The 25,301-nt window shown below is 41.2% G+C and overlaps 1 protein-coding gene across 11 annotated transcripts in view; it reads right to left on the reverse strand.

The window, feature by feature from the left end:
- Window positions 1–12,870: 12,870 nt before the first annotated feature.
- The window catches only part of LOC103186228 (coiled-coil domain-containing protein 91), a 90,500-nt gene continuing 78,069 nt past the window's right edge, over window positions 12,871–25,301 (reverse strand). For all 11 annotated transcript variants that reach the window (XM_042335380.1, XM_007905121.2, XM_007905120.2 and 8 more), the window contains one exon: window positions 12,871–14,109. In XM_042335380.1, the coding sequence (XP_042191314.1) occupies window positions 13,987–14,109 (123 nt within the window). In that variant the 3' untranslated portion in view covers window positions 12,871–13,986. The remainder of the gene's footprint in view (window positions 14,110–25,301) is intronic.

Genomic DNA, 25,301 nt, shown 5'->3' on the forward strand with positions numbered 1-25,301 from the left:
ATGAACATAAGAATTTAGCATATTTCCTATTTTTAAATGGTCAAAAGGTCAAAGCCACTTTCCAGTGTAAAAGGCTGGTAGTTCAGGTGGATGTCAAAAATCCAATGGCATGATTCAAAAAGGGGAAGTGAGTTTCTTTCTCCCTCCTTTTAGTGGCATGGCCAACAATCCACAAATGAAATTGGTCATTCACTTCATAGCTGTTTCTGGGGCATTGCTGTGTGCAAACTAATTGCTGCATTAGCCTCCAAATTCACAATTCACTTTAGAGTAAATACCATGAAATGCTTTGAGAAGTCCTACTAATGTGAAAAGCACTAAATAAGATGTAAGGATGAATATTATTACTGCGTGCTCAGTCAGAAATGAGATTCTACCACAATATGGCTGCACGGAAATCAAAGGTACTCAACTGGGAATATCCATCCTCTGGCAGAAGTTCACCAAACTAAAACATTGCTCCAATGCGATGTTCCACAGTGGAATTCCCATGGGTTTGTGGGAATTCTACCAGAACACCGCAAATTTGCCCCCAAAGTTTCAGAGGATGTGTCGGAGAGAAAACGACTCCAAGGAAGGTGAAAATCTTGCAGCAGAGTTAATTGAGAGGGAGAAGGGATTTTAAATTTAAGCAAGGCAAACTTCGAAGAGATGAGAAATGAATTATCTACAGTAAACTGGGCGGAACTGTTAATGGGTAAACCCACGGACATACAGTGGGAAGTATTCAAAGAAGAATTTGGTAAAATACAAAACCAGTACATCACCCTGAAACACAGAAGCTCTGCTTGTGTATTTCAAGAACCATGGTTGACAAATGAGGTAAGAGGCAGCATCAAATTAAAAGAAAAGTCTTACAATAATGCAAGAAAAAATGGAAATCCAATGGACTGAGAGACCTATAAAAAGCAAGAAAGAGATACAAAGAAAGCAATAAGAAATGCAAAAAGGGAATATGAGGAAAACTGGCAAGGGATATCAAGAACAACAGTAACAGTTTTTATAAATATATTAAGAGAAATAAATTGGTAAAGGGGAATGTGGGCCCATTAAAGACAGACGTAGGTGAGACTATAATGGACAATAACGAAATGTTGAATGAATACTTTGCTTCCGTTTTCACAGAACAGGAAGAGTACAAAATACCAGGAGTACAACAGAAGCTAACAATAACCCAAAGAGAAGTACTAAATGGATTTAATATAAATAAAAGAAGGTAATGGAGAAAATAATGGGACTAAAGATAGACAAATCTCCAAAACCTGATAGATTCCACCTCAGGGTATTAAAAGAAGAAAGGGAGGAAATTCTAGATGTGCTAGTCATAATTTTCCAAAGCTCTCTGTATTCGATAATTTTTGACTTTGGATTGGAGAATTGCAAAGTCTCTCTGGGGAAGTTACTAGAATTGCTCATCAGGGACAGAGTGACTGAGCACTTGGACAAGTCTGAGCTAATCAAAGAGAGTCAGCATGGATTTGTGAAGGGTAGGTCATGTCTGACAAATCTAATTTAATTTTTTGAGAGGTCATTAACATTTTGGATAAGAGAGTGTCAATGGATATCATCTACATGGACTTCAAGAAGGCATTTGATAAGGTCTCCACAAGAGGTTATTAATAAAAATAAGAGCGCATGGAATCGGAGGTAACCTTTGAGACTTCTATAAGTCGTGATAAGGCACAATATCAAATGCAAGGAATATTATTATTGATTATGATTTATCTAAAATATGTCATACTATTTTAAGACATTTTATCTTTGATGGGAATAATAATGAAAGGAACTGAAAAAATTACAGAAGAAATGCAATTCTAAATTGAAAACAGTCAATGTGTTTCATAGTGTCTAACATTTCATTAACTTATTATAACAAAAGTATAACAAATGCTCTTGTTCCTCTGACATGTACTGAATGAAAGTTAGAAGCCCATGTCATCAACAAAGCACTTTGGAGTCCAAATTTTGGAATTTATAGTATCTTAGTCTTGCAAGCCAGAAACACTCAAAGGTGGAATTGTACTTTTCTGATTCAAAACAGATGAGGTTATTAGTCTCAAAGTGATTCGAACTTTGGAACTGGGAGTCAGCTGAAATGGCAGCACAGGAGATTTGTAGGCTATATGATGGTTGCCAACAGGAGTCACAATGCATTTATTTTGTTAACAGGACTGAGCTGACCCTAACCCTAACCCTAAGAGATGAAATGGATCTTTCATGTACATCAAATGGAAAAAAAATCAGAGCTGTCATTTGTTATCTATTAGATTGTACAGCTTTGTCGAGCAGAGATCAGTTGGAAACCAGGATTTTGCAAGTGAGACTTTTCCACATCATTTTAGTGGATACTTTGTGATGTAACCCATTTACTAAGCCCCTATGGTGCCACGACAAACTCCTTCTTTCTTATACGGGCTAAGAACTTGATATCATTCAGACTCCAGCATCAAGTTCATCTGGCAGGGGAAGGCTCTATACATGGACTGTACAAAAACTTTAGAAAGCATGGAAAGAGAAAACACGATTACATCCATCAAGTCCACTCCTTCCAAAGGCACAGGTGTAGGTTGGCAAGAGCCAAAGTTTGGAGACTCAGATTATGCAGTGGAGGACTGCTGGATTTTAACCAGATGAAACTACAAACCTTGAAAGCAATGTCTGTCAGGCTTCCCATTGCTTGTTTACCGAGTACCATCCTGTCCGTTTTCAAAGTTAACAGCAGACGAGCAAAAAGAATCTCTGTTCTCAGTGACCAGTCTGCCAGTCGAAGTCCTACTGATGAGTCAGGCTGGCTGGGCTGTCGTCAACAGTGTTCTGGTGTACTGTGGGCCTGCCTGGCTCAGGAACCAGACCACCAAGACCAGTATAGCGCATTGACTCGATTTTGACATTCCATTGCATGTTACCTGAGCCAGGCAGGTCCGTAGAACATTAGTTCAGCTTAATGAAGACCTTGCTTATCAATCCCCGAAGGAGGATTGTCACTTGTTGGTCACCCTAAGATGGAGTCTTCTACATAGATATACTTCATTGCCAAAACTTGCACTCAGGAATATTTATCCAACCCCACATCTCCACCCTTCTTCTGAACTAACTTTCTTCTGAAAAAAAAGTTCCCCCTATCCCAATACTATGGAAGCTATTGTGTCCTTTGCATTATATGGTTGCAGTCTGTACTTAACATAAGAGCATAAGAAATGCTAGACGACAAAAGATCAAGGTCCATCTAGTTCGCTTTCCACCTTCCTGGAGGTTGCATGACTTGTTAATATAATGTTTCCAAGTAAACTCTTGTTCAATAATTTATTCTAGGCATTGGCATGATGGGAACTCATATATTTGGTACTCAATTTTACATTCTGTTTAGTGGTAAAATAATTCTGTTTCATTTCCATTCTTGAGATTTGTTGCTTTGACCCAGTTTTTAATTTATCACTATCTTTACGCCAACATTGCCCATGCCACTCACCATTTTGAAAGCTTGAATCCTGCTGTCTTCAATGTTCTTTTTCCAATGAAAACAAATTTGATTGTGTGGGCAGAGTGATACCGAAGTAATCTTTGGGTACATGTACAAGTGAAATCACTTCCAATATGCTTTTGGGAGCAAACCCCTTTCTGAATGCAATTTCTGGTAGACTGGCAGGCGACCAGCAGGAACAAGAAAGGGACTCAGGGAATAAAACTGTCCAAAGGGTCTGAGAAAAGGCAATCTTAACGCAAAATTGTATAAATCAACATGCCAACTTCAGGGAAGCTCAGGGAAGGGATTTGGAAGAGCCATCGCCCAGAATGTAAGAGAAATATCATAAATATCCCAGCAGTTTTCACATTGGGAATACAAACGTGCATTCTGAGAGAGTCAATGGAAACTAATTCATCTGCCCAAAATATTCCATTTCCTCTGCGTGACTGATTCATGGAATTATTTTCATCAAATAGCCATTGGAACATCCTCCACGGTTTGATGGTATGCCATATTTACTGGCAATGCATATCTTGAGAGCATGCCATTGAAGAAGATGGATTATATGTTGAAGTTAACATAAATTTAGGTAGGGTGAGCGACATACAATCCAAAGTGAGTAGTGGCACTTAATCAAACTGTTACTGTTTCAATGCTTTTGTTGTTTCTTATGTGGTGTGAAAGTTTTGGTTTTAAACAGCAATGATTTTCTTTCCTAGAAATTTTTTTGGCTGAGTTTGTATCTTGCACCTCCACATTAACAGTTCTCAAACTTTCCAAAGAAAAGCTGCCCCATGTTAGTCTGTCTTTTGACATCTCTTTCAGGTGGACAATAGATTCTTCCTTCTTTAACAATAATGTTACAGAGATATGCAATACATTTACTATTTTGTCTTTAAATGCTCTAGGACACTAGATCATTTAAAGGCATGAGGCACCAGGCATGAGGGGCACTATATAAATGCAAGTTGTTGTATAATCTTGAATTGTCTAAACATTAAAAATTTTTGTGAAGTGTAGTGATTGTTAGCCAATTTTTGCACAACAATGTCCCACAAACAGCCATAAAGTGAATGATAATATAATAATAATCCTTACATATGATATAATAATTCTTGCATTTGATATAACACCTCATCAAAGCACTTCACGGGATTTCCTGTGAAACGGAGTGATCCTCCTGTTGTGAAAGGTACTATATAAATGCAATTTGTCATTTTTGACTGTAACCGAGGAGGAGCTACCCTCCTTGGTCACTCTCCTAAACAACTCCATCTCTATCATCCTCAATACCCTAGCCCCTGTCATCTCCTACACTGCCTCCCACTCGCGCAAGTCCTGCTGGTACACCAGCCACCTTCGCTGACTCAAATCTCAGGTCTGCACCACCGAATGCACCTGGTGCAAATCCAATTTAACAGTTCATCAGATTTGACAGTTCTGCACCAAGACCTACCGCTCTGCCCTCGCCTCAGCTGTCATTCTTTTATTCCAAGATCATCTCACTGCCTCCTCATCCTTCTCGACCTCTTTGCCACTTTCGATACCGTCGACCACTCTATTCTTTTCCCCCGCCTCTCCTCTCACCTACACCTCAATGGTTCTGTCCTTGTCTGGCTCCAATCTGTAACAAGTGTAATTTGTTGTTGTATTTGTGGGCAAATGTGATAGTATAATTGTGCACAGCAATGTCCCACAAACAGCGATGAAATTAATGATTAATTTTTATTTGGGGAGATTGGTGGCCAGAACACTGGGAGAGAGAAATTCCCTTCTCTTTTTGAAAAGCGCCATGGCATCTTTAATGTCCATCTGAACAGGCAGACAGGACCTCAATTTAACGTCTGATCTGAAGGACAATGCAATATACCCTAACATTGCAATGCAATCTTAAACGTGGGACTTGAACCCGTAACCTTCTGACTCAGCGGTGAAAGTGCTACCGCTGAGCCAAGCTAATACATGTCTTTCGCACTGGGAGGACATCTGAAAGTTTTTTACAGGATATACTGATCTGGAGTGTCAGCCAAGATCATGAGTTCAAAATCTCATCGAGCGCTTCACAGCATTAAGACAGCAATGGACAAAAAAAAACATTTCTCCTGTTCTTCTGACCTGCTTGGGTTTGATTCAGGGTGCAGCCCCCAAAACAAATATCAGGAAGTGGTTTCACAAATGATATCAATGTGAAGTTCAATGATTTTTGAGGAACTTCTGAATGCAAAAATCAAAATTATGTTAAATGGGGAAATGGCATTAAAATGATATATGAAAATCCTGGTGGAGCAGGTTTGATGGGTAGAATGGCCTCCTCCTGTTCTGAGCGATGCACTGACTTCAGCTTTTTTAATATTATCAATGAGGGTTGCATTCATGGGACTTCAATGACATGAAAATCTGACTGCTGTTTAATGCTAGTTAGCAGATTTCTATGCACATATTCTGTAGACTCCCTCAGTGGAAATCAAGCTGGAGTTGCAAGTGCAAATCATATTTCATTGTTTCAGTGCTGAAAGTGACATTGCTTTCCTTCTGGTAGCATAACAGGGGCATTATTTATAAAGGAGAGAATCATGGAACAGTCACAACCTTGCCTTGAACTCATGATCAGCTGGTGGTCACCCTCTCAATGATTACTTCTTTATGCATCATTATTAAAGTCAACCTTTGCTCTGCCCACTCAGTAGATCTGCCTTAAGTTCGTCCCCTTCCCTTCTGGAACTCTCTCCTGAAATCCTTCCACCTCGTTCTTTCTTTGCTTTCAAATCCCCATCGTATTACCTACTACCTGTGCTTTTGACTAGCCCTAGCTGCTTTCCAGCTCAAGTTTCCGATCAGTGTTTTTAAAGTGCTTTGAGACATTCTCCCAACACGAAAGGCACTGTTCAAGTGCAAATTACAACTTGCATTTATATAGCACCCATCATATGGAGTAGCATCTTGGAGTGCTTAAAATTATTGTTGTTATCTGCTGTTAAATCAATGGGTGGAATCTCAGAACAAAACAGGTCTGTAAAGCTCATTGGAGAGCAAAGGAGCTCCCTCTCAGAATAAATATATTGATGTTGCAAGGCACTAGGAACCGTCAATAAATAAAACACTAAGGATATGTCAAATATGAAGCAGAACTCATCACTGTGATGAAAATATTATGAATCAAATCCAATATTCAACAAATGCATAGTACAAATAGAATGTCCTCTCCACTGGAGGGCGCCTTGTACATATAACATATTAGTGTCACAATTAGCAGCAGATTGTATCACTGCTCTTCAATTAATATTTTAATTTCATCAGGGTTTATTTGGGCACAGTAACAGAGCGGAGTTGTGGAAAAAAAATGAGAGATCTCTGCTGAAGTAGACTTTGGTGGCATTTGAGAGCATTGAAGAACTCCAGAACACTTATATAAATCTTTTGTTAGACCAGTTAGAATATTGTGTTCAGTACTGGTCATCACACTTTAGGAAAGACGTCAAGACAATAGAGGGATAGAGCTGTAGGGGTATGGTGAAAGGCAGGTAAATGGGATTGAAAGGACTGCTCTTGAGGGAGCCAGCACAAACACGACGGGCTGAATGGTTTCTTCTGTGCCATAAGTTTCTTCGGTTCTAACTCGTGGAGGCCAAAGGAGCAATTCTTCCCGCAGCCTAGTGTGCCCACCAACCAACCTAGTCTTCCAAATCTGCATGGAGGGGCATAAGTTTAGGGTAGCAGACCTATCTGGAAGAGTTCCATTGACAGAGCCAACTCTGAATAGACGTAGAAACGAAAGGTTTCAGCTGTATTCACTTCATGGATCATATCAGATATAATAATAAAAATCTTTGCATTTGATATAGCACCTTATCACTGTGTCGACCCTCAGCTGTCTTTTCTGCCCCAAATATCTGTATATCCGTGCCATGGCTTCCTCTGCCTTCCCCCACCTCTGCAACATTGCCCGACTCCGCCACTGCCTCCCCAACTCTTCCCTCTACAAGCTGCAGATCATCCAGAACTCTGCAGCTCGTGTCCTCTCCCGCACCAGGCTCCGTGACCCCATCACCCCCACCCTCGCCCGGCTCCATTGGCTCCCCATCCCTCAGTAGAATTCAAAATCCTCACCCTCACTTTCAAGGCCCTTCACGGCCTTGCCCCCTCCTACATCTCTGATTAGCTGACCTCCTATCAACCCGTCCACTCCCTCCGCTCAGCTCCATGTCTCCCGCCCCACCATTGGTGGCCGGGCTTTCAGCTTCTCTGCCCCAAACTGTGGAACTCCATACCACAATCCCTTCACCTTTTTACCTCTCATGCCTCTTTCAAGGCACGGCTCAAGACTCTCCTTTTTGACCTTGCCTTCAGCCGCCCTCCTACCCCCTCTGCCCTCCCCCATCCCAATCCTGCCCCCCATGCTTGGGTCTTGATCCAGCTTCTTGGAACGTCCTCCCTACGTGAAAGGTGCTCTGCAAATGCAATCTTCAGCGCCATGAGACATCCTCCTACCTGAAAGGCACTTTACAAATGCAATTTTGTTGTTCAAACATCTCAAAGTACTTCACAGAATATACTCTAAATAATAATAATAATCCTTGCATTTGATATAGCACTTTTCAAGTCGGGAGGACATCCCAAAGCGCTTCACAGAACACACTATAAAGTGAATTGACTGTATATTTGTGGGCGAACGCAGAAGCCAGTTGCGCACAGCAGTGTCCCACAGACATCCTGCTGGGGTGTGGGTCCATGGGCCTTGGCTGATTGTTCGAGGGCGACAAAGTCGAGCCTAACCCTCTCCACACCCAACTGCCACACCTGCACACAACCAGTAGTGTACTAACCTCCCTAACCCTGCTAATGCTGGTGTCAATTTTACCTCCTCACACAGCACTGGCTGAGGCCAGCAAACACAGCATGGACTGGGATTCGTATCAGCAAGCTGTTGATCTGCCTGAGAGATGGTTCTCTTTGAGGTATTTCAAATAATAAATTGCAAGGATACAGTTCCTATGAACAGAAACAGAAGAGAAAAACAATATTTCGGATTAAACGAAGAAAGTAGGACACAACAAGATACAGTTCAAATAGTAAAGAACAGTGTGTTTCCTGTTGGAACAGTTCTGTCTGTGTTAACTTCTTTTTGGGTCACTCAAACTTCCAATAACACCTTGTTCCTCCTGCACATTCTTATCTAATGTTGGGTTTCTGTTCCTGTATACATTCCATGTTTTTGAACTCAATTGGATATTTTTTCAAAAATCTTTAATTTTTTTAAGTTCTGCTACAAAGAACATTTTTTAAATAACTTTCTGTCGACTTCTTTTGAATATCTTTCAACAATTAGAGCTGATGTATTTTAACAGGGAGAGTTCATGATATGTAATTGGGCTCAATTCTTACAATTCTCCTCAAACGTCACAAACACTCATCGCCATGGCTCACACACAACAGCCACATGAGTTTGGAGTATAATGGTTGCCAACGCCAGTACTGCCACATGCCAGTACGAGTTGATGTCTTCAGCGCTTCAAAGAAGCTCTCGTCTATTTGGCATCTTCTGGCACAGATGCACAAGTAAAATTTTTATCAGGAGGTACCCCTGAATTGGGGTCAGTATAATAATCAGAGGATACAATATGGCTCAGAACCAGACGATTGAAAAACAGTTTTGGGTTCTAAACTTCAGAGGTCTTGGCAACAATGTGGAGTGAGGGAGTGAAGTGGAGGATTTAACTGCAGAAACCGAGAGGAAGCCTGCAGTGGCATTTCCCAAAATGGCGCAGGAATCACTGGGATTCCTCAGTCCAAGTGAAGTGTGCCACGACCGACCAAACAATTCAGACTGCTTTGAATACAATTGTTGACACAAGAGGAGAACCCTTTCACCAGCTCCACACTTACATACTTTGTCTAGGTTACGGCATTTTACTCTTCCACCTCCTGCTCAGCATCTGGTGGGCACTGGAACAGGAAATTTAAACAATTTGAAGAATGAATAGTTCTCAGTTGGATTCTAAAAATAGCTGAACACAGTGGGTGATGTTTGTTCTAGACAATATGCTGCAAAGCTGAACTTCCCAATCGGAGTCTGCTTGCTGCGGGGTACACTTGCTAGCCTTCTGCTTTGCACCGTTTCTTAAACAAACACCAAACGTCTGCATATTATCTCCCCCCCATCCTTTGTACAAAACCCATTCAAAATTGGGATGAGCTGTTTCTTGGCTTGTTCCAGCCCTGTGGAGTTGTCCATGCTTTCCAGTTTCTGGACTGGAACAGGAAGGGAGCAGCACGCATTACAAAGTTGCAATTGACCAGATCATTTGACGAATAGCAGAAATCGTGCTTTGTAAATCTCCAATTCCAGCCGTGAGTAAGCTCCACCGGAATGTGGAGAATCGGAATGACTAGTTGACAGAAGGACTAAAACAGGTGCATATTTTGATGGTGACAAACACACAAGGTAAAACACATCCTGAATAATTTGTACTATCATCCCTGAAATTGAAATCAGAATCTTTCCTCAGTTTACAAGTGCACATGTTGGAGGGTGAAAAATGAGCCCATCATATTATTGCAAGTGGTAACTGTCACATCAAACAAATGAGCAGTGAAAGCAGTCAACAGCTATCACTGGTGATCCCAACCCCCACACTCACCCACACGAGACCCAGTGATATCTACTGACTGCATTTTTGGTTGATATTATATCAAAAGTTACAAATAATTGTCATTTAAATATAGACCAAATAGGTGATGCTTAAGTTATATATATCATGAGTTAGACCACAGTTAGAATGTTGCAACAGTTTGGGCTACTCCGCTTCAGGAAAGATATCAAGGCAAGAGAGGGTACAGAGCAGATTTACTAGGATACTGAGCCTGTGAGCAGATATTGAAGCTTTTTCTTTTGCGACAAAGAAAGTTGAGGGGTGAACTCAAAATTTGGAGGTGGACAGTCAATAGGGCAAAATTATTTCTGCTGGGAGTAACCAGAGTACATCAATTAAGATAGTGACCAGAGTACATCAATTAAGATAGTTAACAAACAAGCAAATGGGAAGGTTAGAAGAAATTCTTTTAATTCTTTCATGTACAGAATAGTTAGGATACGGAATGCCTTGCTGTTAGCGGTGGTTGAGACAAAATCCATATTAACTTTCAAAAGGGAAAGAGATAAATACCTTAAAATGAATAAATTACAGGGATATTTGGAAAAGGCTGGTAATTGGGACTGGAGGGATTGCTTTTAAAAGAGCCAGCACAGATATGTTGAGCCGAATGGCCTTTTGTTGTATTGTAAATTTCTATGGTTTTATGGTTCCTGATTTCTCCCCCACCCTCATTGCATTGAGTTTTAAAGAACCATTTCAGTAATCATCTCCCAACTCTTTTTTTTCAGTTACTCTTTATGATATTATTCCGTGAAAAAACTACACTCCTTTACAACTGTCGCTCTGCCAGCACTTTGCTATTTCATTTCTAAAAGTGGATCCCAGATGATACGGGTTTAAGCAAATAAGTGGCACTGCTTATTGGAAAATAATGCCCTTTATCCATCCACCCGTTGGTCTTATGGTGGAATGGATGGCATGTAAAACTGCTCTCTTGTGATACTATTTTTGCATTGAAAGAGATCGTCTTGATAAAGCATCTGGCAATGCCCTTTTGTTTCACTTGGGAGAAGAAAAGAGCGAGGAGTGAACCGTGATTTCCATTGCACTGGGATAATCGACAAGACTCAATGATGTGGGTTAAACACATCTGAAGTCAGTGCATCATGTGTTTGTAATAAAACAAATTGAAACTTTTCCAGGCATTAAAAGACACTCACAATGATCCTTTGATACAGCGCTTTGTTATGGCGTTGAAGTCTCAAACCACGTAACAGGATTTATTGTGAAGTGTAATGATGTGTATTTATAGGCAAACATGGCAGTCAGTTTACACAGAGCAATGTCCCACAAACAGTCATTAAATTAATGACTAATTTTATATCTGGGGAATCGTTGGCCCTTTAAGCATCCATCCATCAGCAATCACTCATCCGGTAAACCAACATTAATAGTCTGTAATATTGCACAATTTCCCAGTAACTTGGCCAGATGAATAAATGTCTAAATCACAGAGATACTGATCGTTGAACCAGGGAATGACTAAATTCTTGCATTTCATTCAGAACACAAAAAAGTTAATGAGCTTCATGCCATAAGACCTTAATTTCCTCCTGGTGTCCAATCATTATTGTCCTGTGTACACACTGACCCTTGATTATGTTACAAATACTTCTATAACTTACACAGAAGTGTCCTACAAACAGTCATGGATTGAGTGACCAAATCATGTTTATTTAATTTATTTTTTGAAGGGATTAACCCTGGAAAAACGATCCGCCAATCAACTAACAAATGGGTTCCTACTTACTGCTAGGTAAACAGAGGCGTGTGTAGTAAGGAAACTTGCCAAATGTTTCGCCCTGCCCGGGAATCAAACCCAGGTCCTCTCGTTTGCGAGGGGAAGGCTCTAACCAATACGCTTCACAGAATATACTATATATTTTGTGAGCAAAATGCAGCATTATATATTATGTACGTAAGTGCTGAAAATAAACTCCTGGAAGAGAGGTTCAGACATGATATAGGATGGGGGAGTGAAAGTTATTTGTAAATGAACAATAGAATAAACTGTTAAAATAAACAAAGTGCAAAATTTGCAACAAATAAATAGTTTCCCTGAGTAAGCATTGGTGCGATTTTGTATCTGGGGCACAAAAAATACATTTGCACAAATGCATGCACAGATGGTCATGCAGACACGTACACAAAGATTACAAAGGTTAGAGTGCATCGAACATTTTTTCGCCCAGAGCATTGTGAAAATGTGCAATCTACGTCTCCATAAACAATTGATTGGAATGTTAAAAGGGGAGTTCCTTGTGAAGTAAATGTGTTAAGGAATACAGAGAAAAGTTACGGAAATTGGATTAAATGTTGTGACACGATTGAATAAAATGACAGAATAGGCTTGATGAGCTGCATGGCCTCGTCTTGATTCTGTGTTACCACACAAGGCAGAACAGGCTGACGAGAAGAGGTTTTTCAACAATGCTTATAGAGTCTAGCAAAATCCCGCCTTGTGGTTTCAGTTGAATGCCATTTTTTTTCGCACAATAGCAAAATAGGGTTCGCCCCCCACCCCCCCATGATTACTCTTCCACCTTAACGCTTATTCACTACAGTTTGGTGGGATGGATCCAGGCTGACAATTTTATCCGTACAGTACTGAAAGGGATACACCCATCCTTCTTTACCAACTCTGTCNTTTTTGTCAAATGTATGTAAATTTGGGATCCAAATGGACACTTATCCTCAGCAAGACTGAACTGGTGTGATCATTCTCCATACACAACTACACAATCTCCGGTGTGTGCAAAATTCTTTAATCTTAGCATTCAAATCAAAGTAATTTGTCTTATTTTGACAATGAAAATCAAGCATTGGTTAACGAAAAGCAATTTAAACCCATTTCTCACAAAAAACAATGCTTGGGGGAAAAAACAATATTTAAGTCAATTCAGATGTGGCTAACAAAGTTTGGAAAATAGATCCTGTAGCAGAATTGATCACATATTAAATGTGGAACCTCTTGGGGGATGGGTTGAGCCTAGAACAATTCAGCATCACACTTGCTGTTGGAACATCAGAACAATGTCAGGCACAAGGAATTTTTGCAATGTAAACTATGTCATGCTGCAAATTTGCGAAGAGACAAAGTTTCGCAATACCTTCAGAGAGTTATGATACCTAGTTTAAGCAGTAAGTAATGACTTTCCCTGTCTTTGTAACTGATCACTGGCATGCCTTCCTCCTCCAGGTAGGAACAATCATGGTTCCTCCTTTTGCTTTCTTGTGGCACAGTCAACTTAGAAACCTCATCTAAAAACATGGAAATTCACTCACAAGTACATTTAACGGCAATGATGGATTCCACCTGGGTACAAATCAACAACCAAAGTATGAAAAACACTTTTAACTGGGCAACTACAGCATTACAACACACTAAAGAAGAGACTTGTAAAAACTGTGCCATAATCCATCAGATATTCTGGTAACAAGGGATATATTTTCCAGAAACAATCGTAAGCTATACTTGCAACAACAGACTTACAAGACTCTTCTTTCTCAAGACAAGTTTGAGGTCTGCCTACACTTTGACTTAAATGACGGCGTAAATAACAGAACAGTTGGTGGGTTCAAGTAATCTTGATTTTATACAAGTGGTGCTTAAAGATCTCGTGTTTGTAAAGTTAGTGTTCAAAAAAACTTTGTAACGTAGTGTACAAGTGCCTTTCTAGATATAAAGTTCCCGAGGTTGGAAGGCTAATGGTATTGCTGCCTTTCTTGATTTGTATAAATCAAACATAATTTTTTCCAGCATATGCAAAAAATGCTTTCAAATATACAGAAACATAAAAATGGACAGTGTCAGATTATTCTCTATTTCTGGAGATGCTGCACATTTCAATGTTCATTTAAAAACTGTCATTTATCCTCTCGTTCCTCTGTGACTAGCTGGTTTTCCATCAGGCCAGATAACTGATTCTGGGCACAGGACAGGAACAGCGACAAACTAGACAGGTTACGCTGTCGGATTACATGGTCAAGCTGAAAGACAGAAGGAAGACATAAACATTACTGAATGGAAATCCATTTTGAAATCTACAAAGACAGGAACTGTGTCCAGATAATGTAGCGCTGCCAAGGGAGGCTCTGCATTATTGGATGTGTCATCTTTTGCATGAGACATAAACCAAGGTACCATCTACTAATTGGGGTGGGAGTTAAACATCCCATAACATTGTTGGATCTGACAATTCTTAAGATAAAAAATTGGTCATGCACTTCATGGGTGGAGTCCTGTAGCTCAGTGGTTAGAGCACTCGCTTTGCAAGCGAGAGACCTGAGTTCAATTCCAGGCAGAGGGCGAAACCTTGGGCAAGTTTCCTTACTCCAGACGACTAATAATAATCTCTCCAAAACCAAAAACAATAATAAATTGGTCATTTTCAATCTACGACTGTTTGTGGGACATTGCTGTGCGCAATTGGCTGCTGCGTTCACCCACAAATATACAGTCAATTCACTTTACAGTGTGTTCTGTGAAGCGCTTTGGGACGTCCTCCTGACGTGAAAAGCGCTATATCAAATGCAAGGATTATTATTATTATTATGGGTGTTTGTGGGACACTGCTGTGTGCAAATTGGCTGCCGTGTTCACCAACAAATATAGATGTGTTGAGATGCTTTGACACAAAAAGACAATGTATCAAATGCGAGTATGATTATAATAAGCAATAATAGTATTAATCATTACATTTGATTAGCAAGTGTCATGACTGTGTCTTTGTAGGTGAAAGTAGCAACCCATTTGCACTGTCCCACAAACAGTCAAGAAGTGTTGCATAATAATAATCCTTGCATTTTATATAAAGCCTTATCACGTCTTCAAGATGTCTCAAAGCACTTTAATATACTGTAAAGTGAATTGACTGTATATTTTGTGGGTGAAATGTGGCAACCAATTGCGCACAGCAGTGTCCCACAAACAGTCGTAGATTGACTTAACATAACATGTAGGAGCAGGAGTAGGCCATTCGGCCCTTCGAGCCTGCCTCGCGATTCAATAATGGCTGATCTTCTAATTTAACTCCAGCTAATAACCTAACCCTGCCTTATCCCCATATCCCTTAATCCCTTTTGCAATAAGAAATATATCTATCTCAGTCTTGAATATGTTCAAGGACTGAGCGTCAACAGCCCTTTGGGGTAGCGAGTTCCATACATTCACCACCCTTTGAGTGAAGAAGTTCTTCCTCAACTCGGTGTGAAAGGGCTGGCCTCTGATTTTAAGGTTGTGACCCCTGGTCTTAGTTTCTCCAACTAGGGGGGGAAACAATCTCCCACTATCTACTCTATCATACCCTTTGATGATCTTATGGGTTTCTATAAGATCCCCTCTAACTCTTCTCTATTCTTGAGAATATAGGCCCAAATTGGTCAGCCTATCCTTGTAACTCATCCCCTTCATCCCTGGTACTAACCTAGTAAATCTACGTTCCAAGGCAAGTACATCCTTCCTTAAATAAGGAGACCAAAACTGCACAGAGTATTCCAGGTGTGGTCTCACCAGGGCCCTATACAGTTGCAGCAAGACTTCCCTACTCTTATACTCTAATCCTTTCATAATGAATATACCGTTCTCCTTCCTAATTGCTGCTGCACCTGCAGACTAACTTTCTGTGATTGCTGTACAAGGACACCCAAGTCCCTCTGAACGCTAACACATTCCAATCTCTCCCCTTCTAAAAAATAACCCGCTCTACTGTTTTTGCTACCTCGGTGGATGACTTCGCACTTCCCTACATTATACTTCATCTGCCACCTACCTGCCCAATCACCTAACCTATCTATGTCACACTGCATTTTTTTAATATCATCCTCTGTGTTGACACTCCACTAGTCACATCCCGCCAATCTGAAAAGGATCCGTTTATCCCTACTCTTTGTTTCCTACCCTTTAACCATTCCCCAATCCACGTGAATATGCTCCCCCCAATTCCATGGGCCCCTATCTTTTGGACTAACCTTTTATGCGGCATCTTATCGAATGCCTTCTGGAAGTCCAAATAGACCACATCCACTGATTCACCCTTATCTAGTTTACTCGAAATATGCTCAAAAAATTCTTTGAGATTTGTCAAACATGACTTCCCTTTTGTAAAGCCATGATGACTTGGCCTAATTATATTGTGCTCCCCTAAATACCGCACTACCACATCCTTAATCAATGATTCTAAAATTTTTCCTATCACTGATGTGAGACTAACTGGCCTATAGTTCCCCATCCTTTCCTTTCCACCTTTTTTAAATAGTGGTGTGACATTTGCGATCTTCCAATTCATGGGGACTGTTCCAGAATCCGAGGAATTTTGGAAGATCAGACACAAGGCCTCCACTATCTCATAATCTACCTCTTTTAAAACCCTGGGATGCAAGCCATCCGGACCAGGGGATTTGTTACTTTTTGGTCCTAACAGTTTCCCTCGCACCAATTCTCTACTAAAGAAAATTTCCCTAAGTTGCTCCCTGTCCTTATCCCTTTGGTGCATCTCTCTTGTTGGCAGGCTTGTTGTGTCTTCTAGGGTGAAGACAGATGCAAAGTACCCATTTATGGACTCTGCCATGTCCTTATCCCGCATTACAACTTCTCCCGTCTCTGACTGAAGTGGACCTACATTTGCCCTCACTAGCCTATTCCTCTTAATGTATTTGTAAAAACTTTTACAATCTGACTTAATGTTCCTAGCTAGCTTACCCTCATACTCCTTTTTCTCGCTCTTAATGAGTTTTTTAGGTTTTTTTTGAGTGACCAAATTATGATTTCTTTTTGAATGGATTATTACCCTCAGAAAGCGATCCGCCAATCAACTAACAACTGGGTTCCTACTTACTGCTGGTGTTCAGAGACGTGTGGACTAAGGAAAGTTAGCCAACGTTTTGCCCTGCCTGTGAATCAATCCCAGGTCCTCTCGCTCGCGAGGCGAGTGCTCTAACCATTAAACTACAGGACTCCATAGTGACCACCTCTAAAATTTTTGATCCGTCTAGATCAATGGCATGAAATGCCACCCGATACAGTGCGTGAGACTGACCGGCTGCATTTGTTTTAAAAGAGAAATTCTTAAAGCTGCATTTAGTTTGAAAGCTTTTTTTAAAAAAACATCCAGGTAAAACAAGCTGATATAACAATAATAATTGTGCTTTCAATTCCTTCCCATCCCCCCCAACCAATAATTCACATATCTTGTATCTAGGGCTGGCATACAAACAAGGTTCTTGATTTTCGATTCATAAGAGAACATTTTTTTAAAAAAAACATAGTTTCCTTACAAATTGTTTGATTAAAGCAAACTCAAGCTGGGTGTCCTGTGAACAGCTAAAATGGAAGGCTCAGCTTTTTGGGTTGTATGAAACTATATTCAAAAAGAGAAGTGCACACGATATTCAATTTGTGAAATAAGAACTTAGCGAAATGCGTGGTGTAAACTTCATGTCCAGCCTCTGCTGCAAGATATCCTCCGAAAGACTTCATCAAATCGTAAACTTCACAAACTGATTTTTAAGCTCTGAGTGTCAAGTTGCCAGCTTCACCAGCTCCAGACACCAAAGCTGCTTTTGACATTTATAAGTGAGAATCAGAGAATACTTTAGGATCTCATTGTACACAACAAAAGACAACCAACAACATTTTGTCGCACTTCCGATCCTTCAATCTGTGATTAGCTAAAGCAGGAGTCATATTTGAACACTGTAATATGAATTCATTGATGGAGAACACGGTGGGTTGAGGTACATTTGGTGGAAAATGCAACAGCTTTGATGAGGTCACTTGAGAATTCATTGGTCAACCCTCAACTGTTGACATCAGCTTCTGCTTCCTATTGTTTTCTGTATCTAAGCTACGTTTCATTCCACCAAGCTGAATTCTCACATCTGGAACTTTATCAAACACTTTCTGAAAAGTGAGTGAGTTATAGCCACTGGACAGTCCTCATCTGCAAGTGTTGGTTCCAGAACATTTCAGTGGATATGTGAGATTTGACCAATTCTTTTGAAATCCTCAATGACTGTTTGCTGTTGCTTGTCTCAAACTACTTGTGTACCAAAACTGATTGAATGGAAATAATAATAATCATCCTGACATTTGATTTCATGTTGGCAGGACAACTGAAAGTGCTTCACAGGATTTTATTGTAAAGTGTAGTCACTGTATATTTTGTAAATCACTTGAAATGATAGGGTGAATTGCTACACAATAAACTACTGTCTCAGGCAGCTCTCCAAAACAGAACAAAATATTCCACATTGGCACCTTTACACTCCACAAAACCTTGAATAATTTCCAATTACTATTCTGGAGGCTCATTTAGTAAAGCCTACCACAGTGGCAAATGTCCTGCCTAGCAGAATGGCACTGTGCTTTGACGCCAGGAAAATGTCTCAAAACGCTTAACACAGTAGCTTAGGCACCTGTGCCGGAGCCCACTGAGCAGAGGGAAGCCGAAGGGAGGTGAAGAGGCGAAAGATGACTAAAAATGCTGTCAAAGAGGTACGTCTCAAGGTGCACTTTGAGCAAGAACAACAACAAAATTACATTTGTAAAGCAGCTTTCACATCAGGAGGAGGTCCCAAAGGTGCTGGACAGAAAGAGTCACGGACCCGAGGTCGAGGTTGGAGTGGGGGAAGGTGGAGGGCGGGGGGGGAAGCAGGGAGATCGAAAAGCACGGTTGAAGAGGGTCTTGAGATGGGTCCTGAAGGTGGCAAGGGAGGGGACGAGGTGGAGGGATTGCGGGATGGAGTTCCAGAGGGTGGGAGCAGAGTGGCGGAAGGCCCACCCACCAAGAGTGGTGCGAGCAAGGCGAGGGACGTGAACCTGGCCGGAGCCCACTGAGCAGAGGGCGCGAACAGGATGGTAGGAGGTCGCAGAGGTAGGGGAGAGCAAGACCGTGGAGGGCTTTGAAGGTGAGCACCAGGATCTTGAACTGCATCCTCTGTGTGATGGGAAGCCAGTGGAGTTGGGAAAGGATGGGGTGATAGGGTCGCGGAGCCTGGTGCGGGAGAGCACACGGGCTGCAGAGTTCTGGATAATCTATAGCCTGTGGAGATAGAAGTTTGGGAGGCCGACAAGCAATGAGTTTGCATAGTCGAGCCTCGTTGTAATGAAATGAACGTAATGACTGTATGAAGGTTTCGGTGGCCTGCGGTGTGAGACAGTGGCGGAGCTGGGCGATGTTGCAGAGGTGGGGGAAGGCAGAGCCGGTCATAGTGCAAATGTGGGTAGAAAGGAATAGTTGAGGATCAAACAAGACGCTGAGGTTCCAGACTGGCTTAGTAAGGTGTAGTGTGCAACCATGGATGGTGATGCTGTCAGCGCCTGAGGTGAGGAGGCGCTGACAGGAGCCAATCAGGAGAGCCTCGGTCTTGTTGACGTTCAACTGAAGAAAGTTAGCTCTCATCCAGGACTTGATGTCTGACAGACTTTCTGTCAGGAAAGCAATGGTCCTGGAGTCAAGGCTGGAGGCAGAGAGGTAGAGTGAGGTGTCATCCGCAAACATGTGGAAGTTGAACACATGTCTGTGGATGATGTCACCAAGACAGAGGATATAGATATTGAAGAGGAGGGGACTAAGAACAGAGCCCTGAGGAACGCCGCACGAAAGAGAGAGAGAGAGTCAGAGGGGGTCTGGGATGGAGTTCCAGACAACGGTGGCAGAATGTCTGAAGCCCAGAATCCCATGGTGGGCTGGATAGGATAGCCAACATAAAGAAGGAAGTAGCTGGGCTGAACTAGGTCACAGAGGTAGGGTGGGCAAATCCGTGGAGCATGTCTAAATGTGATCACGAGCTGAATGGGGGGAGTGGGCGGGGTGATTGGAATCAAAAGCACAATTAAAGAGGCAAGACTTAAAGTGGGCTTTAAAAATTGGGAGGGAGGAGGTGAGTTGGACTATGGGATGGCTGCAGAAATGCTGATCTTACTTTCCTTCCTCCAATAACAAAGGCTTTGTAAACTAAAGTTTGGCATGATCTGAACACTGCTTCTAGACTTCATCTCATTCTCCCTGCTGCTCACTGCGACTCTGGCGGTGCACTGCACCAATGGCCACAGTCAAAGTTCTCTCATTAAAAGTAATACCAGGCACTCCAAGATGCCTGCATCCATTTTCACTGATGCATAATAAATCAAATAATAAATCAACAAAATTACCTAAACAAAATATTTTTAGTTTATTTTTTAATTGAGAATATTGGTGAAGAGATATGCCCACGCTCTGATTCTAACTCCTTCCTTCCCTGGGTCTTTGAACTGTGGAACATGTTGCCTTTCTCTGGTAATCGGTGGACTTTTCCTTTTCCAAGTTTTAGTGTCTGTTAACCACAAATTATCGATTTGTGGGTCCAATCAAAAAAAAATTTCCCCATCTCCCAGTGGATCGAATTTCAGTTCTTCGTTTTCAAATCCTTCCATAGCTTGAACTTAGAAAAGTATTTGGCGTCATATTCTTTTCACTTCTAAACTACTTTTCACTTCTAAACTATTTTTCGCATTTTGCCCACAGTCAATTCACTTTACAGTACATCCTGTGAAGCGCTTTGAGACGTCTCGAAGACGTGATAAGGCTCTGTATCAAATGCAAAGATTATTATTATTACTTTTATATTATTATTCACACACTGAAAAACCAACTGCAACAACACCGAATTACATTTGTATAGTGTCCTTCACATCGGAAAGACATCCCAGGGCGCTGGACAATCAGGAGTTTTGTACCTGAGCTGGGAGTTGGAGTCAGGAGGGATGGAGGGCAAGGGGCTGGGGGTGGGAGGGTGGCCGAAGGCACTGTCGAAGACGATTGCAGGTGTGGGGGTGTGGACCTGTCCTGCAGGTCTTCCAGCTATTGTCCCTGACCTGATATTAGGGTCATGACAGAAGGCCATCACAATCGGCCATTTACTTCAGGGCTGTTTGCGTAGACACCATTGTGCACAAACTGGCCATCACATTCGCCCACAAAACACAAGGTCACTTCACTTTACAATATATTCTGTGAAGCTCCTTGAGTTGTCTCAGTAATGTGATAAAGCTCTATATCAAATGCAAGGATCATTGCTATTATTGCATTTGTTGTAGAGCCTATCACATTGAGAGCAGCTCAATGCACTTCACAATGCCTGTGTATTTGCAGGCAAACACCACTGTCAATTTGGGCGGAGCAAAGTCCCTCAAATGTTGTGATTGACCAACTTATTCGGAAGGTTGTTGGCCATGACACCTTTCTCGTTTGAATCGTGACATAGGTTTTTTTATATCCACCAGAACAGGCAGACAGTAATTTGCATTTATATAGCGCCTTTCACGTTAACGCAAAAGTTCAGTCAAAAAAGATCATTCTTAACATTGGTTTTGAAGGCGGGGAGGGAGAAACCAAAGCGGAAGGATTGAGTTCCAAAGAGAAGGGGCAAAACGGCTGAAAGCTGGCCCACCACGGATGGAGTGAAGTACAAGAAGCGAGTCAATGTTTGCTGAGCAGAGGGAGTAGCTGGTGCAGGCGGGACAAAGGAATGATGAGGGGATGCCATGGAGGGATTTGAAAACAAGGAATTTAAATTTGATCTGCTAGGGGATGGAGAACAAGTGGACCCAAGCGATGACGGTGTTGACTCACGGAACCTCGTGTAGGCGATAACACAGAGTCCAATGAGCAGAATGCTGGAGTAAATGGAGCCTTGATGTGATGAAGGTGTAGATGAAGGGACAGGACCAATTGATGAAAAACACACACCCTGAAGCACAAGTTCACGGAACAATTACCACTTGTGCACGTGTTGGAACCTGATTAACAATGCTTGAACCTGGAAATACTTGACCAAAGTAATGGTGAAACGCGAGGGTCTGAAATACACTGCTAACACTTGGCCAACTAGAGGCTGCCAACTTTCTGTGGGTTTGAAAAAAAAATGCTGGTTAGTCAGACTTTTATAACCTCATCATTCATTTTTTGTGGTGCTGGTGGATATTTTCCCACTGGTCTGAGCAGTCACTCAGGTTCACTGAATGATCTCATTCTTTCCGACAAACATTCATTTGTGTTTTATTTCTTTTCTCTTTGCACTTTTAAAACATCCAAAAGACCTCTCAGGATTGGCACTCATCTTTTTTTGGCAGCAGCTTTTCCCAGGCACAACAGCTTTCTTCTTTTCCTCTCAATGATAACCCAATCTGCAGAGTGGTCATGGGGTGCCGAAGGTGTTGGCTTGGCTCTGCTGGTAGTACTCTCACCGTCGAGTCAGAAGGTTATAGGTTCAAATCACATGTCAGGACTGTAAGCTCATATTGTCTTGGCTGACATGCCAGCGGGGGAAGCACTGCATTGCTTTTTAAGAACTTCAGCTGCAGACTTGGAGTTCATGGTCCAGGCTTACACTGCGCTGCAGTGCTAGGTAAGTGTTGCATTGTTGGAGGTATCGTCCTTCACATGAGATGTTAGACCGAGACTCTGTCTGCCTGTTCAAGTGAATGTTAAAGGTCCCATGGTACTATTGAAAAAGAGAATGGAGTTTCTCCCACTGTCCTGGCCATGAAGTACTCCAGTTAAAAAATTGGCCATGCACTTCTTTGCTGTTTGTGGGATGTTGCTGTGTAAAAATAAGTTTGCCTAAAGGCATACTACATTTCACAGACAAATGTCTTTGAAGTATTTACCAATGCTTTGACACATGTAACTATAATAATAATACCTACATTTTGTATTGCACCTTTCAAATCAAGAGGGCGCCCCAAAGCGCTTAACAAGATATACTGTGAAATGGTGTTACTGTGTGTTTTGTAGGCGAATGCAAAGATTTCTACAAAAGAATCTGCTTGGCAAGAGTTCCCATCATTTCAAAGATTGGGAGCAGGGATGTGGGTGAGGAAAGAACCCAAAACAACAACAACTTGAATTTATATAGTGCCCTCCATGGTATCCCTCACAGGGTAGCGTCTCAGAGAAAAAAAGCCTGTCAGTGGCTCAGTGGGACACATTACCATCCACCACTGTTTACGACCACGAGCTGATATATACAAGAGAAATAAAGAACATAAAATCAATTATCACCAGCAAATACCCTTTTTTTGCTGAAAGTCAGTGGATAAAAATAACAATCTAAACTCAAATTTGATTTATAAAACATAAATAATTTTAGTATAATTGATTTTATTTGGCGCTCGTTATGTTGCAAGTGCATGCCACAACAAGCACTGCCCGTTTCATGAATCCAGACAGAATGAGATACGTGCACAGGTGAACAGGTCCTGAAAATGCGCACACATTCCAATGCCAACATTTTTCTGAAGGTGGGTTTTGGGATGTGCTTGTGACTGTGTAAACAAGATTACATCTTGCATATATATCTGTAAAGTAACAGAATTGGCGGGGGTGGGGAGTGAAGAGGAGACACTTTAAATGCAAACAAAAAGTTAACTCGTAAAAAGAATGTTTTAACCGTATTTGAGACATTTTTTAACTTATCTTAAAAAAGTTTAGAATTTTCTTCAAAAATATTGTAAGTGATCAATGTGTCATATGCAGTATCACATTGGGGAAACTTTTGTTTGATACTTTTAAGATACATGGATAGGGAAGAAAAATCTACTCAACCTCCCAGTAGCAACAGAAAGTCAGTAATCAAAGAAATAAAAAAAACGTATAGGAAACTCTGTGAAGTGGCTCGGTTGTATTAAAAAGGATTTGGTTGGGACTTAATGTTTTTGATGTTTTGAAATGTAATCTATGCAGGCCAATAAAAAGAAACATTAGGACTTTTAAAGCTGTTATTTCTTGTAACCTAAACGGGGGGAAAAAAACTGTTTTCAGAAGATTGAAATGGACACCTTCACTTCACAACTTTAAAAAGAAAGCAACCTGGCATCTTGAGTCTGTTGGTGGTGGATTCCGGTTCTCACTTTCCCATTAAACCTATACCCTTGGGAAAGTATAAACACAGCTTCGTAAAGAAAATGACAAGCCTCCCACCACCGCCCTGGCTTCACTGGAAACTGCCAGTACTGAACTACTCTGTTCAGGTGATGCCTCGTCACCGAGAGGGAGGTCAAAGCTGAACAACACATGTATTGATTACACTGCAGTTTTACCAACACTCACTATTGAACTGAAATTTTGGATAACCATATGTGGCCTTTGACCATGTTGGACAGCAGATTTTTGTGAGTTTTTTTTGTCAATCAGGCTAATGCATTCTATCAAACTCGAACCAATGAAATCAAATACTTCTATTTTTATTTGAATTTCATTGAGAACTGTAGCTTAGTGGGGATAATATTCCCTTCAAAAATAAAAAATAATAATAATTTGGTCACTCAATCCATGATTGTTTATGCTGCGTTTCACCCATAAAATACACAATCAATTCACTTTACAAAGTAAAGTGTTTTGAGACGTCAATAAAACATGGTAAGGCGCTATATCAAATGCAAGGATTATTATTATTATTTTAAAAGCGACACCAAAGTTATGGCCTGACCTTGCACTTCCCAAATGGCACCCTTTGTTCCTCCCACCACGTTGTACTGCATTTGCCCCCTTCTCTCCTGAAAATGGGGATACACACCTGCATACTGTTTCCTACTTGCCCTAGTACCGGATCCCAGAAGCCATTTGTTTTGTGCAAGTCTCAACAGTGAGAGTCTGCAGGATTGTCCAGTGTCCAGGGCATCACATCCAAAGGACAATCCTACCCAAATCTTACACCCAAACACATTTACTTCAAAAATAACAATAAGCTTTGCATTTAATAAAGCGTCTTAACATGTAAGAAAGAGCCTCAAGGTGCTTTGCAACATTTTACTGTAAAGAATATTGATGTATTTTGTAGGCGAACACGGCAATCTATTTTGTCCACAGCAATGTTCCACAATTGGATTTTTTTTTGCTGGCCAGTGCACTAGGAGAAAGCTCATCTTCTCAATGTATGCCATGAGATTTTTAACATTCAACTGAACAGGTAAATGGGACCTCAGTTTTGGACTAAAATGTCGGCTAAGATTATAAGATCAAAGTCCCGACATGAACCTACAACTGTCCGACTCAGAGCAGTGCTACCAACTTAGCCAGGCTTTGTTCTCCATATAAATAAAACGTCAAATGAAAATCACAAGCTGGGTTGCAATTTGAGCAAATTCATTCACTCATTGTTTTTGTAATTCTACCAACCACTATCCCAGACAGGGCGCCCAA

This window comes from Callorhinchus milii, unplaced genomic scaffold (assembly GCF_018977255.1).
Source record: "Callorhinchus milii isolate IMCB2004 unplaced genomic scaffold, IMCB_Cmil_1.0 Scaffold5, whole genome shotgun sequence".
NCBI classification, from domain to species: domain Eukaryota; kingdom Metazoa; phylum Chordata; class Chondrichthyes; order Chimaeriformes; family Callorhinchidae; genus Callorhinchus; species Callorhinchus milii.